The following is a 15,622-nucleotide window of genomic DNA, read 5'->3' as shown; positions in this document are numbered from 1 at the left end:
GGGAAGGAACCGCCAGAAGGCCCTTGGGAGATGGACCTGCTAATGTTTTAACCTCCTTACAATGGTCTCCCATATAAATTATAAACTTTCCCCGTTCTTTTTCAAAATCCTTGTCTTCTTGATTCCTGAGCTTCCCAGTTAATTTTGCCATTTTGGCATCGTCCATCAACTTGGTTTGCCTTCTTCTCTGCTCGGGGTTATCTCTTATTTCCACTTCTGGGCTAATAGCATCCTTGCGGCCGGGTATTCTTCTTAAATACCTGGCAGGGAACCTGTGACTCTTCAGATATTGCCAGACTCTCACCATCCCATCCCTATTCTGTCTGAAACCGATGAGAATTGGTGCACAATGACCCTGTTTAATGAATGTTTCTTATAGCTTAAAAACAGAACACAGGTTTGCATCCTTTAACCCAAAAGCTTACACTGGAATGTAAAACAAAACTCACTCAGTTCCTCTGCCATGAGGAACTGAGGAACACAACCAGGCACTGTGATATAGTCCCTTTTTATTTCCTTAAACAGCTGGAAACAATGGGAAACCGCATAATACTTACCGTATTTTTTGCTCTATAAGACTCCCTTTTTCCCTCCTAAAAAGTAAGGGGAAATGTGTGTGCGTCTTATGGACCGAATGCAGGCTGCGCAGCTATCCCAGAAGCCAGAACAGCAAGAGGGATTGCTGCTTTCGCTGCGCAGCGATCCCTCTTGCCGTTCTGGCTTCTGAGATTCAGAATATTTTTTTTCTTGTTCTCCTCCTCCAAAAACTACGTGCGTCTTGTGGTCTGGTGTGCCTTAGAGAGTGAAAAATACAGCGTATGAATGATAATTTGAATCCTGCCCAACTGACCGGGTCGCCGCAGCCGCACTGGGCGGCTTCCGACCCATATAAAACCAGAATAAAACTCAAGTGTTGGAAACTTTCCCATACAGGGCTGTCTTCAAAAAGTCATATAGTTGTTTATTTCCTTGACATCTGACGGGAGAGTGCCACCACCGAGAAGGCCGTCTGCCTGGTTCCCTGTAACCTCGCTTCTCGCAGGGAGGGAACCGCCAGAAGGCCCTCGGGAGATGGACCACGGTGTCCGGGCTGGATGATGGGGGTGGAGACGCTCCTTCAGGGATACTGGGCCGTTTAGGGCTTTCAAGGTCAGCGCAACACTTTGAATTGTGCTCGGAAACATCCCGGGTGCCAATGCAGGCAATGTTGTATTTTGAGGCTGAGAGACTGACCTAGATCTGTTTGCTTTGGACTGTGTGGGTTCTAAGTTGCCATTTTGGGGGGCCAGGCGATTAGAAGCTTGTAGTTTTCAAGACGAATTTTGGGTTCCTGAAATTCATTCCGGTTCTACGGATGAAATAATCGCGGGTAGAATTCTGCAGGGGGCGTTGCTAGCGTGGGAAATCAGGCAAAGTCTGAGGATAGTTTATCCTGGCACCGAGGAACCTTCACTCGGTTGCAAAACGAGCATGGCAAATTTTGAACTCTGCCTGGGGCCAGTCACGATCTTTTAGCCTGGACCACCTCGCAGGATTGTTATGAGGATGGTAATGAGGAGCACGAACACCACATCGAGCTCTTTGAAAGATAGGGGGGCTTGTTTAGTGGTGTCCACCTCTTCGTGACCCCCTGGACAAGAGCACGCCAGGCCCTCCTGTCTTCCACTGCCTCCCGCACTTTGGTCAAACTCATGCTGGTCTCTTCGAGAACACTGTCCCACCATCTCGTCCTCCGTCGTCCCCTTCTCTTTGTGCCCTCCATCTTTCCCAACATCAGGGTCTTTTCCAGGGAGTCTTCTCTTCTCCTGAGGTGGCCAAAGTCTTGGAGCCTCAGCTTCAGGATCTGTCCTTCCAGTGAGCACTCAGGGCTGATTTCCTTCAGAATGGAGAGGTTGGATCTTCTTGCAGTCCATGGGACTCTCAAGAGTCTCCTCCAGCACCAGAATTCAAAAGCATGCATTCTTCGGCGATCAGCCTTCTTGATGGTCCAGCTCTCACTTCCATACGGGGGGCTACGGATGCAATAAAAAAAGGGGGAGATAAAATAAAATTGTAGATTGGCGCGCTTAAGAGCCTGGCGGGCAGAGGGGGCAGCAGCAAATATTTCTGCTGTGCCCTCAGGGCAACCGCAAGGACAAGGAAGGAAGGAAGGAAGGAAGGAAGGAAGGAAGGAAGGAAGGAAGGAAGAAAGGAAGAAAGAAAGAAAGAAAGAAAGAAAGAAAGAAAGAAAGAAAGAGTTTGTGTAATGCCCTCTGCCTGCCCTGGCGCCTTCATTACGCAAAGTTTCGCTCGTCGTTTTGTTGTTTTTCTTCCCTTGTTTTTATCTCTACTCCCGCCCACAATTTACTTTGACTGTCAATATATATAAATATATTATAAATAGGCTCCCCTTCTTCTATAACAAGTTCGTCATTTCGCTCTCTTAATTTCGCCGTCAGCTTTTCCGTTTCTGCGCAGTCCGTCCCTTTTGGCATTCTGCAGCCTCTTAAATGTGTTTGTGGGAAGGAGGTGGGTTGTTGTTTTTCGTTTTAACTGTTTGCTTGTGGTTTTTATTTTGTATTTTGTCCTGTGAGCCGCTCTGAGATTTTTTGATGGGGGGGGCATATAAATTGAAGGAAGGAAGGAAAGATGGAAGGAAGGAAGGAAGGAAGGAAGATAAGAAGGAAGGAAGGAAGGAAGGAAGGAAGGAAGGAAGGAAGGAAGGAAGGGGGAAAGGTAGGAAGGGGGAGGGAAGGAGAGAGAGAGAGAAGAAGGGAAGGAAGGAAGGAGAGAGAGAGAAGAAGGGAAGGAAGGAAGGAAGGAAGGAAGGAAGGAAGGAAGGGGGAAAGGAAGGAAGGAAGGAAGGGGGGAAGGAAGGAAGGAAGGAGAGAGAGAGAGAGAGAGAGAGAGAGAAAGGGAAGGAAGGAAGGAAGGAAGGAAGGAAGGGGGAGGGAAGGAGAGAGAGAGAAGGAGGGAAGGAAGGAAGGAAGGGAGGGAGGGAGGGAGGGAGGGAGGGAAAGAAAGAGGAAGGAAGGAAGGAAGGAAGGAAGGAAGGAAGGAAGGAAGGAAGGAAGGAAGGAAGGAAATTCCTGGTGGTTTCCCCCACGAATGGGTAGGAACTGGTGGTCAGGGGTTTTTTTTGCGTTTCTTTACTAAACTGTGCTGTGTTCCCCCTCCTTTCTTCCTCTCCCCCCTCCCTCCCTCCTTCCCTTCCTCAGCCTACTCCGCCCCAGGCACACCCCCTGCGAACCGCTTCGTGGGACTAGGACGGGACCCTGGCAGCATCTATCAGGCGCAGGTGAGTCCCCCTAACTCTTCCTCGGGGTCACGGTGATGGAGGAATTCCTCTTCTCGGACCAGGGTTGGGGGAGACCTGCGGACCTCCGAAGGTGAACGGACCCTTTGCTTTCTCTGTCCGCCCATAGCCAGCTTGACCAGTAAGTGGTCAAGGATTGTGGCCAGGGGCGTAGGAAGGGGGGATGGTCTGCCCCAGGTGCCACCATGGAGGGGGGTGACAAATGATCAAGGAACAATTACTGCCCTACTAGGGCGGTTCATAGGGACGCGGGTGGCGCTGTGGGTTAAACCACAGAGCCTAGGGCTTGCCGATCAGAAAGGCGGCGGTTCGAATCCCCGCAATGACGGGGTGAGCTCCCGTTGCTCGGTCCCTGCTCCTGCCAACCTAGCAGTTCGAAAGCACGTCAAAGTGCAAGTAGATAAATAAGCACCACTCTGGGAAGGTAAACAGTGTTTCCGTGCGCTGCTCTGGTTCGCCAGAAGCGGCTTCGTCCTGCTGGCCACATGACCCGGAAGCTGTACGCCGGCTCCCTCGGCCAGTAAAGTGAGATGAGCGCCACAACCCCAGAGTCAGCCACGACTGGACCTAATGGTCAGGGGTCCCTTTGCAGTGCACGGAAACGCCGTTTACCTTCCTGCTGGCCCCTGGCCTCTTGAGTGAGATGGGCGCACCAACCCCAGAGTCTGGCAAGACTGGCCCGTACGGGCAGGGGTACCTTTACCTTTACCTATCAGTAGCGTCAGGAACACGGGTGGTGCTGTGGGTTAAACCACAGAGCCTAGGACTTGCCGATCAGAAGGTCGGTGGTTTGAATCCCCACGACGGGGTGAGCTCCCGTTGCTCGGTCCCTGCTCCTGCCAACCTAGCAGTTCAAAAGCACGTCAAAGTGCCAGTAGATAAAAAGGTACCGCTGTGGCGGGAAGGTGAACGGCGTTTCCATGTGCTGCTCTGGTTCGCCAGAAGTGGCTTAGTCCTGCTGGCCACATGACTCGGAAGCTGTACGCCGGCTCCCTCGGCCAATAAAGCGAGATGAGTGCCGCAACCCCAGAGTCGGCCACGACTGGACCTCATGGTCAGGGGTCCCTTTACCTTTAGGGCAGTTCATTAAAAAACTTTCTTTTTTAAATGCCTACTCCAAAGGTCTAATCTTACTACACTAGGGATTATATAGCTCAGGCATAGGCAAACTCCGGCCCTCCAGGTGTTTGGGACTACAATTCCCATCATCCCTGACCCCTAGTCCTGTTAGCTAGGGGTGATGGGAGTTGTAGTCCCAAACATCTGGAGGGCCGGAGTTTGCCTATGCCTGATATAGCTATTTGTCAACCGCTCCATTTCAGCAAATTCTTGTAGTTTGTTATGCCCATCCAGATTATTGTTGTGGCTTCTTGTTCCTTCCACCCCTTTGCCACCGAAGGAAATTCCAACGAAATTATCAGGGGAAACTTTCTGGCAGTGCGAGCTATTCGGCCGTGGGATGGAAGACTTCCTTGGAGATCTTTAAGCAGAGTTCGAATGGCCCTCTGTCAGGGATGCTTTAGCTGAGATTCCTGCATTGCAAATGGGGTTGGGATGGGTGACCCCTGAGGGTCCCTTTGATTCAGGCCAGATAGCTAACTTGCGATTCTGAGACATCGAAAGGGAGAAAAAGGCAGCAAGATGAATGCCTTTTTGAAATCCCGTTTCGCAAACAGACACATTTTGCGTGTGTGCTTTCCCCTCAATTAATAATAATAATAATTAATAATAATAATAGATTTTTATTTATACCCCGCCCTTCATTAGGAAGAACTTCCTGACAGTAAGAGCTGTTCGACAGTGGAATTTGCTGCTGCCAAGGAGTGTGGTGGAGTCTCCTTCTTTGGAGGTCTTGAAGCAGAGGCTTGACAACCATATGTCAGGAGTGCTCTGATGGTGTTTCCTGCTTGGCAGGGGGTTGGACTCGATGGCCCTTGTGGTCTCTAACAACTCTAGGATTCTAGGATTCCCGGTTCAAACACCAGGCTCACAACAAATTTAAAACAATTGTAAAAGCATAAAAACATGAATAACGATAAAATTCAAAGCTCGGGAATCAATTTAGGGGAAAATCCATCTAATAAGCATTAGATGATCCCCAGGGCTAGCTGGCTGAATTGGTCCTACTTGGGCCAGCGAGGAGGCCAGGGGAGAATTAGCTGTGGGGTCTCAGAGCGGGTGATCTTCATAAAAGGGAAGGGAAATAAAAGATTTGACACGTGTTTGGTCGGGTGAACGAAGAAGCGATCTGTGTGACCTTTTTCTCCCTCTGCAAAATCTTCTGCTTTCGTCAGGCAGGGAGACGGGGGTCAGATCCACTCGGTCGGCCCACAATTCTCTCTTTTCGCGCACGCTTCTCCGTGCCGCAGTTGCAATGTCCCAGAGAGCATATATGGGTCTGCGGGTGTGGTTTTTTTGGGGGGGTGCGGGGGGAATTGACTGCAGAGGAGAGGCAGTGCGGAGACTGCGGGTGGCTGGCTAGGAGAGGACGAGCGCGGAGGGGAAATTGCTTTCGCCAGCCGAGATCTGCTGAATCTGCAAAAAAAAAAAAAAAAGGAGGGGAGGGGAAAAAAGCTTGTTAGACGCAGTAGGAATTATGGCGCAGCCTCTCTCTCCACGCACAAACACCTCCAGCCAAGATGGCTTGCAGTTCGTGGAAGCGTAAAGCGATAAGGGAACCCCAGGGGTCATCCATGCCAACCCCCTGCAAAGCCAGGGCTGGATGAGGCCCTCAGCTCCTGAAAGGTCTTGGGGCCCTTTCTATGTCCAGCTGTCCTTTTTTTTTTTAAAGAAATATTTATTAAGATTTTACATAATGAAACAAATATTCCACATAAACATTTAAACACAATAAAAGGCATAACAGAAAAAACAAACAAGAAAGTAAAGAAGAAGAAAAAAAACCATAAAAATCCATTTTTTTACTAACCATCTTCATAACCCTCTTTCCTGACTTCCTCACATCTCCCTTTTCTGCGTTCCCCTTTACACAATCAAATTCAGCAATTCCTTACCCTCTTTCCAATCTTATTTAATATTATATATTTCAACCTATTATGTCTTCGGTTTCCCTTTCTTTTTAAATCCATTTTTACATGTTCTTTATAGCTTAATCCCTTATATCATTTGTTTAGTTTCGACATAATTTTACTCTGGTCTTACCCTTTTTTCTTAAAACATTTTTGCATATTTCTTTTTACTATGTCACTGATGCCATATTATCTTTAGATCCAACATCATTTTAACATTCAAACATTTTACAATGTTTTTGGAGATATTCTTTGAACTTCTTCCAGTCCTCTTCCACCGACTCTTCTCCCAGGTCTCGGATTCTGCCAGTCATTTCCGCCAATTCCATATAGTCTATCACTTGCATCTGCCTATGTCCAGCTGTCCTTTGCCAACAACAAATGGCCGCTGTTTTTTGTGTTGAATAAATACTATATGGTAATTGATGGATTATGGTAAACGGTGTTTCCGTGCGCTGCTCTGGTTCGCCAGAAGCGGCTCAGTCCTGCTGGCCACATGACCTGGAAGCTGCACGCCGGCTCCCTTGGCCAATAAAGCGAGATGAGCGCCGCAACCCCAGAGTGGGCCACGACTGGACCTAACGGTCAGGGGTCCCTTTACCTTTACCTTTAATTGATGGACCTAATAGGTATCTCAAGCCATTTGCACATGTGGCCGTGTGACCAGTCCATGCAGAATGTAGGCACCCTATATATAGAAAGGAGCAAACCAGTGATATTTTAGGGAGCAGGCTAGTAGGCGGGGCCCGGGACTTACATCACAGGAGCCTACACAACACAAAACACTGTTGCTGCATGTAGGTTTTATTTTATGTACTTTTTATCTTATATTTTGGAAATGTACATCCAGTTTTTTCCCCTTTAAACTTTTTTGTGGCTCATTTTTTGGGGCCCTAAGCTGTAGCTTGTTTAGCTTGTACTTAAATTCAGCACTGGTTCACAGCTTTTATTTTACAGTGGTGGTGCTGTGGGTTAAATCACAGAGCCTAGGACTTGCTGATCAGAAGGTCGGTGGTTCGAATCCCCGCAATGACGGGGTGAGCTCCCGTTGTTCGGTCCCTGCTCCTGCCAACCTAGCAGTTCGAAAGCACGTCAAAGTGCAAGTAGATAAATAGGTACCACTCCGGCGGGAAGGTAAACGGCATTTCCGTGCGCTGCTCTGGTTCGCCAGAAGCGGCTTAGTCCTGCTGGCCACATGACCCGCAAGCTGGACGCCGGATCCCTCGGCCAATAAAGCGAGATGAGCGCCGCAACCCCAGAGTCGGTGACGACTGGACCTAATGGTCAGGAGTCCCTTTACCTTTACCTTACCTTGGTTTACAACCATAATCCATTCTGGAGGTCCGTTTGCAAACCAAAAAAGGTTGTAACCCAAGGCGCGCTTTCGCCAATGGGGCCTCCCCCCCAAAAAATTGTCCATAATCCCCAAAGAAATGGGTTATTTAAGCTGAAATTCTCAGGAAAGCGAATGCTGCAACCTGTAGAGATGTAATTTGGTGGTGGTGGAACCCCCATCACTGCCACTGGGGAATATATTGAGGACTAGCGACTTGACTTAAAAATAAAATTTAAAAATGCTGAGTTTCTGGGGAAAGCAGACAATAGGCTCAGTGCTAAATTTCTGCACCTGCTTCTTTCCATTGCAAACACACCCAGAGTGATCACCCATGGCTGGTTCTTGAGTTTTTTCGGGGAAATGAAATTGTGGAGGCTTTCGGGGGAATTCTCCAACAGAAATAGTGATGGTCCTTTCCTGGTTCTTTTGGCAAAAACCCAGCCGCTTATTCCTGCATTGCAGGGGGCTGAACCAGAATGATCCCCAATATCTCTTTGCAAACTATAATTCTATGTCTGGAATAGCTCTAGCTAGAAACAGAGTCAATAAGGCTGTGCTGCCACCTGCTGGCTATTTGCAAAAACTACATGCGGGTGGCGCTGTGGGTTAAACCACAGAGCCTAGGGCTTGCCGGTCAGAAGGTCGGCGGTTCGAATCCCCGCAATGACGGGGTGACCTCCCGTTGCTCGGTCCCTGCTCCTGCCCACCTAGCAGTTCGAAAGCACGTCAAAGTGCAAGTAGATAAATAGGTACTGCTCCGGCGGGAAGGGAAACGGCGTTTCCATGCGCTGCTCTGGTCGCCAGAAGTGGCTTAGTCCTGCTGGCCACATGACCCGGAAGCTGTACTTCGGCTCCCTCGGCCAATAAAGCAAGATGAGCGCCGTAATCCCAGAGTCGGTCACGACTGGACCTAATGCTCAGGGGTCCCTTTACCTTTACAACCCAGCAACTTATCATGAGTTTGGTTACTGCAGAATTTCCCAAACTTGGGTCTCCAGCTGTTTTTGGACTACAACTCCCATCAACCCTAGCTAGCGGGACCAGTGGTCAGGGATGATGGGAACTGTAGTCCTAAAACTGCTGGAGACCCACATTTGGAAAACCCTGAGTTACTGCATGGGGGACATGGGTGGCGCTGTGGGTTAAACCACAGAGCCTGGGGCTTGCTGATCAGAAGGTCAGCAGTTCGAATCCCCGCAATGACGGGGTGAGCTCCCGTTGCTCAGTCCCTGCTCATGCCAACCTAGCAGTTCGAAAGCACGTCAAAGTGCAAGTAGATAAATAGGTACCGCTCTGGCGGGAAGGTAAACGGTATTTTTGTGCGCTGCTCTGGTTTGCCAGAAGCAGCTTAGTCATGCTGGCCACATGACCTGGAAGCTGTACGCCGGCTCCCTCAGCCAATAAAGTGAGATGAGCGCCACAACCCCAGAGTCGGCCACGACTAGACCTAATGTTCGGGGGTCCCTTTACCTTTAATAGGCAAACCTTACTTTGCAGACGGCCCCCAAAGTATCTGGCTAGCACTTTTGTTAGATTATATTTGTGATAAATGTTGAAAAGCAATAAAAAATAATGTGGTTTTTTTGGGGGGGAAATAATGTTCTCTTCTTTCCCCTTTCTCTTTCTCTCACCTCTTGTCCTCCAGTCCTGGTATTTAGGTTAACCGCAGCTTTCATTTGGACCTTCATCTTCCTCACCCCCCTCACCCCCCCTTCCGGGCTTTGGGCTTCCTCCGAGGAGAACGATTCACCCCCACTCCCGACCCCCGGTTCAAGACCTTGATGGCAGCGCGGAGAGAGGGGCGACGGCGGACTTGGCTTCGGGAGTCCTTGGCGCCGCGGGAAGAAGGTCCAAACTTTTGCAAAATGTTTAAAAAAAATGAACGGAGCGAAGACTCGCCTGCCCAGCCCACAACCCCGTCTGACAAGTCTTGGGGGGCCAGAAACAAACACTACTCTGGATAGAGGACGTATCGCGCCTCACGGCCACCCTGCCGGTTCCGTTCTCAAAAGGGATGTTATATGCAAAATGTTCCTGATCTTTTTTCTCCCCTTGGGAGTGAGGGGTGGAAAAGAGAGAGACTAGAGAAAGGGGGGGCGTAATTCCTGGCCTGCTGCCACCCCCTCCAGCACCTTCCCACCCCCCCACTCCGCTCCCCTTTTGTACAACGCCTTCGTTCTCCAGAGAAGACGATGGAGCGCCGCGCACGACGGAGCGCCGCGGTGCATCAAGACGGTGGAGGTAGCAAACTCCTCCCGCGAGGGAGAAAAGCTGGACACCTTTTCTGCTGCGTCTGTGGCCCCCAACCCTCCCTCCCCCCCTACAAAATAACCTGCGCTTTGCTTCCCCGTGGGGGGGTGTTCCGCCCGCGGCACCCACCGCATGACAGGGTGTTGGCAAGATTTCTTCTGCGGAGGAAGAACGGAGCGCGATTCCACAACTGCTCTCTTTCCGTCCAGCAAGCGGGATGCGCGTAAAAGCGAGTTCGAAAGATGCCATCTTCTGGAAAGGGGGTGGGACGGGCGGGGAGGGGGCGCAAAAGACAGGGTTGGTCTGGCAAAAGGGGCTGTCTGTTGGGGGGGTAGACCCGAAATGCCGCACGTGCAAAAAACCCCACAACCCTTTGGAAACTTGGAGGGTTGGTGCGGCAAGTCTTCTTCCAACGCCGGGCAGGGGGTTGGATATGGCCGTACGCTGTGTTTAAACAGCACCCCCACCCCATTTTCCCGCACGGTACCAGAGCTCTGTCTCGAACCCTTGCCTTAAAGTTGGACGCGAGGCCGAGAGAATGGGTTCCCTGCCCGGCCAGCACAGAGAATTGCCCGCCTGCTCTCTTTACGGGGAGCGGGTTTGTGGCCGGGGTGGGGGTCCGCGTCTCCCCTCTTGCCTCCACCTTTGCCCACCCGCCCGGCAAAACCCCTTAGGAGTGAGGTTTGGGAAAGGTAACGTTCCGGCGGGTTTGCGTACATTTGAGGACTGCGTCCGCGGTTGGGAGGGCGAAGGGGGCTTGCGGGGGGCTGTGAGCAAGCTGGTGGCCTCCCCCCTCACCGTTCTCCCTGCAAAACGGCCCTTGTGTACAAAGAGCTATGCATGTTATAGTTAAACCAGCTATGTCGGGGGGGTGGCGTGTGTGGCGGCAAGGCCGGGGATGGGACTGCTAATACGGATTGCACATTATTATTGTTGTAGGAAATGCACTTTGAAAAGGAGAAAGGAAGGTGGGGGCGGGAGGGGGAGTTCACGGGAGGGGGGGACGAGGCGAAGAAGGCCGTCTCCCCGTAGTGCTTTTTTGTTATCCTTTGAGGGGGGAGCTGTCAAGAGGAGACCACCAGGGAGGCACAGAACGGGGCCTTATCAGAGCGAGTCTTTCAGGACAAAATAGCTAAATCCAGCAGACGGGTGGGGAGGCGATACCATATCCCACAGTTGCCCCCTCCCTCTAGGACTCGATTTATCCTTTTCCTCCCCACTCCTGCCCCCCCCCCCCGCAAGCCCCAGACGGTGGAGCCCAGAAGCCATCTCTGACTGGTACAAGTGCCTACATTTTAACGCGCCAGTCCTCCTTGCCGGGTTACGGAGAAAGCGGCGACAACCGCGGGCGCAGGGCCCGATCCGGGCCGAGCTGAACTTGTAGTGCTCCGAGAGAGCATCATTTCAATAACGCCTCACGCCCCAACCACCACCCTCTTTTCCTAGCGAACACCAAAGCTTTAAAACACCACGGACCTGATCTCCTCCCGTCGTTCGCAGAACCGTAGAATTGCATAGCTAGGAGCGGGTCGCCCCCTTTTCCCAGGGTCTCTGAGTCCAATCCGCTGCAACGCAGACATCGCAACGGAAGCATCCACGACAGAGGGCTGTGCAAGAGTCCGTGTGGTGCTGCCGATGCCAGAGTTTTCTGCAAAGTCTGGGGAGCACCGCCTTCGCTTCAGACGGGTCCCTTCTCTTCAGCAAAAGCGGAGATCCTTCGAAACGACCCCGGAGAGTTTCCCTCTCTGTGTTCGAAAGCGATCGATTCTTCAAGGAGGGACGTGTGAGGTGCAGAGGACATTGCAGCCCTCATCCAGCAGCGATCCGTCCAAGCAGACCTGTTGGAAAGACCACATGGCGCGCCGAGAAAGGAGAAGGAAGTTTTGGAAGCCGTGAACCGTGGTCCCTAGTCGCTGGGAGTTTGGGAACATCTGCAAGGCTGCATTCTCCCTGCCTCCAAACTATAGTTTCCGGCTTTCGTTGGGGTTAGAAGCCATGGCGGTTGTCCAAGTGGTACAAAAGAGCTGGGTGTTTTTGCTCTCTAGATGTGCCAGGAAGAACCCAGATGACATTTTGATCCAGAATCTGTTGCAGCTTTCCACCGCCAGCCCCAGAGATGAAATCTATCCTTGGGTGAGTTTCTCTCCAACATACACACCAGGCTGGTTTTTAAACCCCCAGAAGTCTCGAATCTGTTCCCGTCTCCTAGCTTAAAGATCTGAGATGTGAGGGGTGCTGGATTTTATATGTTTGGGGTTTCTGTTTTTTAACCGCTGAGCCCAAACTGGTTTGTGGCGCGCCCGATCTCCTTCACCCAGGAGTCTCTGAGCCTTCAGATGTACAAAAAGAAGAAGAGTTGTGAGTTTTTGAGAAAAGGCACGGACTTCTCCGGCGCAGCTCCTTCGGACGAAACAGCAGCGGTTTGGGGGGACCTTTGACCTGGTCTCGTGCGAATCCCAGAAGGACTTTCCCTTATTCCCAGGGGTCTTCTGTCTTCAGCCCAGCTTTGTGGCCTGACAGATTGGGGCCGCGGTGCCTGTCGCCCCTCTGAATGATTCTTCCAACAACGACGCTCGCAACTTATCCTCAGGGGCTGTGGCTTCTCCGCCCACCTGGGGCTTGCGTTTGCATATGCAAAAACCCACCTGACCCCTCCACTCCCTCCTCCGAGGCCAAGGGGGGGGGGAGTGGGAGACACCTTGCTAGGTAACCCCAAGGCCCTCCCCTCCAATGGGCAGCATTTTGCGGAAAGGGCGGGCAGTTCCCAGCGACTCTTGTTTACATTTCTGCACCTTTATATAACGAGAAATGTTGATGCCAGGTTTAGCCAGTAGTGGGTAAGAACGCCCCACAACCCCGTCCCGTCCCCCCGGAAAAACCCCCACAAAAAACCATGGGCTTTTTCCAAGCTGAAATTAAACCACAAAGCTGGTTACCTTCCCATGGGAGTCGTTATTATTTTTTAAAACAGAAATCATAAAGCGTATATTTGCAATTGGTGGAGGCGTTTCCGGAAGGAACCGAGAGAGATTTTTTAAAACCCTTTGCCACTATAGACTGCATGGTGCTTTCAGAACAGGAACTCATGTGACCTAGCTCAACCAATCAGCTGGCTGAGAATGTGTGCATGGCAAGAATACATAAGCCCCGCCCCCTTCTCGCCTCCCCCCAACTTGGCTCCGCCTCTACGATGAGGAACAAAATGGGGGGTGGGAGAAGAAACCCACCGCTCCCTCCCCGCCCCGCCTCGCCCCCCCTCCCCGCCCGAATTTGCACGAGAGAAAAAAATGAAAAAAAGAAAAAAAAAACGAGAGAAAGATGTTTTATACCACATAATGTGCCTTGCCTTCTACAGAAAAGAAAAATGTATTAACTTTAATGAGATTTAATGCACAGATCTGTTTGCATGCTTTTAATGCGTGTATGGGGTAGGGGGAGGTATGCAGGGTGGGTGGGGGGAGAGAATTATTGCCTTTTTTAAAAAAATAAAATCAGCATTACGGACGGGGTCGCGCGAGGGCAAATTGCAATGGAGGAAGTGAAGTGAGGGTTTTCAGTTGTTTTTTTAATTCTTTTTGTGTTGATCCTGAAGTTTCTGAAAGTGGCTGCCGGGTGGCCGAGATGGCTTTGGGGGGTTCGGTGTTCTGGGCTTGTGCAAAAAGGTGGGGCGTGTTTCGCTCGCACGGATTTGAATTGGCGCGGGTCCCTCTTCTCCCGCGCACAAACGCACACGCTCCTTTGTCCCTATAGAGGCTTACCCCACCCCATAAATGCCCCTGGATGGAAGGAGAGGGCCAGAGAGGGTCACGCGCGCCCAACCCCACCTCTTCGACTCAACAGGTTGGGCGGTTTTGTGCCATTCCCGCAACCCGCCTCGCCTATGGCGTCGACAAGCAGGTGAATCGGGACCGCTCTCGAACCGTTTTCGGCCCTCGCGGGCCACACAGTCCCCTCTTAACTCCTGGGATCATTGAGTCAAAAGGGACCCCACGAGGTCATCCAGCCCAGCCCACCGTAGTGCAGAACTCGAATCCACAACCCCGAGATTCGACGTCTCGCGGTCTGCCGGCGGAGCTCGCTTTGGGCGCTTGTAGCATGTACAGAGCTATGCTGGGACTCCTTTGATTGCCAGCAGTCCGTTTTTTTGGCGGGGGGGGGGGTCCGTCACACATTTCAAAGCGATTGATTTCTCAGAGGTGGTTAAAGCACCTTTGTGCTGGGAGTCATCACCAAGTCAGAGTCCAGCGTGTCTTTAAAAAAGGCAAAGGAACCCCAAGACATGAGAGGCTGTTAGCTGTTTCCCCTTAAGTCCTGTTTGCACTGGCTCGGCCTCAACAAATCATAGTATTGTACAGTTGGAAAGGGGACCTCAAAGGTCCTGTATTCCAGCCCCCTGCAAGGCAGGGATCGCAGCTAATAATAATAATAATAGTAATAGTAATAATAATATTTTTTATTATTTGCACGCTCCTCCATCTGGCCGGGTTGCCCCAGCCCCTGCGGCCGGCTTGAAACAAAATATTAAAAACACTATAAAACGTCAAAAACTTTCCAGGCCATGCAACTTCGATTAACAAACCCTACAAGGAGGAAGAGCCCTTTCTGAGGCAGGTTCCCCTGTCTTAACAGCTCTTGTCATTTCTCCGAAAGAAAGTTGGGGGTCTCTGTGCCCGGATGAGACCCAGGGTCTGTCTAGACCAAACTTTTTCCAGGAGGCCGCCCCTTTCATCCCATAATAAGCTCATCTCCAGTGCCCGCCCTATAAAAATAAGAGGTTTGCAGGAGCGTAACAACAGAGTAAAATTCAAAACGGCCGCCGTTAATTCCACACTTACGCCAAATCCGATCGAAACTATTTAGTTTAATTAACTCAGCAAAGCGAATGAACAGTACAGTCATACCTTGGGTTCCAGATCCTTCAGGTTGTGTTTTTTTCGGTTTATGGAGCTGCCAAAACCTGGAAGTACTGGAACGGGTTACTTCTGGGTTTCGGCGGCCGCGCATGCGCAGAAGCGCTAAATCTCTCTTTGCACATGCGCAGAAGCGCCGAATCGCAACCCGTGCAGACGTGTCGCTGCGGGTTGCGAAAGTCCATCCCGCACGGATCACGTTCTCAACCCGAGCGTCCACTGTATTGGTTTTTCGGTGCCCCACAACTGCCCCCTTGCCACCCTCCAGAATCTCACTGCCCTCCAACGGGGAACTACGAGCTTCGGGGATCGCTGGCCTGTAGCAATCCCCCCAAAAACTTGTCAACAGCATTTGCAACATGATCGCCCCAGATTTGCCCCCCCGGGCCCCCCAAAAGCGGGACCAGCCCGTCTCTTGCTGTTCGTCTCCATTATCTTTTCAGATAGATTGCTTGGGCCGCTGGAGGTTCTGCTTCACCATCACTGTTGCAAAAAAACCACCTTCAAAAATACCCGGTGGGTGTGTTTTTTTGGGGGGGGGGAGAGAAGCTGGTGTTCTAAAACTGTAGACATCACCCCTCCACCACCCCCGAGAGACGGACAATGAGAATTTGAATCCTGCGCCGCCACCCGCCCGTCAGTGCCAACATGGGGCGGCAGAAGCGATTTCCGCCCTGGCTGCGGTTCCACGTCTTCCAGTTACGAACGCAAATGAAAAAATGGGGAGGGTTTTTTCCCCAATATGCGGCACCCCTCTGTAGGTAATCTCTTAATTATCAGCGGCAACGAAATTAGATCGCCC

At 51.2% G+C, this 15,622-nt stretch overlaps 1 protein-coding gene and 1 long non-coding RNA gene across 5 annotated transcripts in view; one reads left to right on the top strand and one right to left on the bottom strand.

Annotated features, from left to right (window-relative positions):
* The window catches only part of NFIC (nuclear factor I C), a 108,200-nt gene extending 93,051 nt beyond the window's left edge, over positions 1-15,149 (top strand). For all 4 annotated transcript variants that reach the window (XM_083720513.1, XM_083720515.1, XM_083720514.1 and 1 more), the window contains 2 exons: positions 3,198-3,277; positions 9,306-15,149. In XM_083720513.1, coding sequence (XP_083576639.1) covers positions 3,198-3,277; positions 9,306-9,323 — 98 coding nt within the window. In that variant the 3' untranslated portion in view covers positions 9,324-15,149. The remainder of the gene's footprint in view (positions 1-3,197; positions 3,278-9,305) is intronic.
* LOC310835915 lies at positions 479-1,593 on the bottom strand. The gene is made up of 2 exons (XR_014559792.1): positions 814-1,593; positions 479-552 (listed from the first exon to the last, which is right to left on the bottom strand). It is a non-coding gene; the product is annotated as an uncharacterized lncRNA (long non-coding RNA).
* Positions 15,150-15,622: the final 473 nt, after the last annotated feature.

Source organism: Podarcis gaigeae (assembly GCF_964106915.1).
Source record: "Podarcis gaigeae genome assembly, chromosome: 18".
In the NCBI taxonomy this organism is placed as follows: Eukaryota; Metazoa; Chordata; class Lepidosauria; order Squamata; family Lacertidae; genus Podarcis; species Podarcis gaigeae.
Note: the sequence above shows the minus strand (reverse complement) of the source record. Positions and strands in the feature narration are given on the sequence as shown.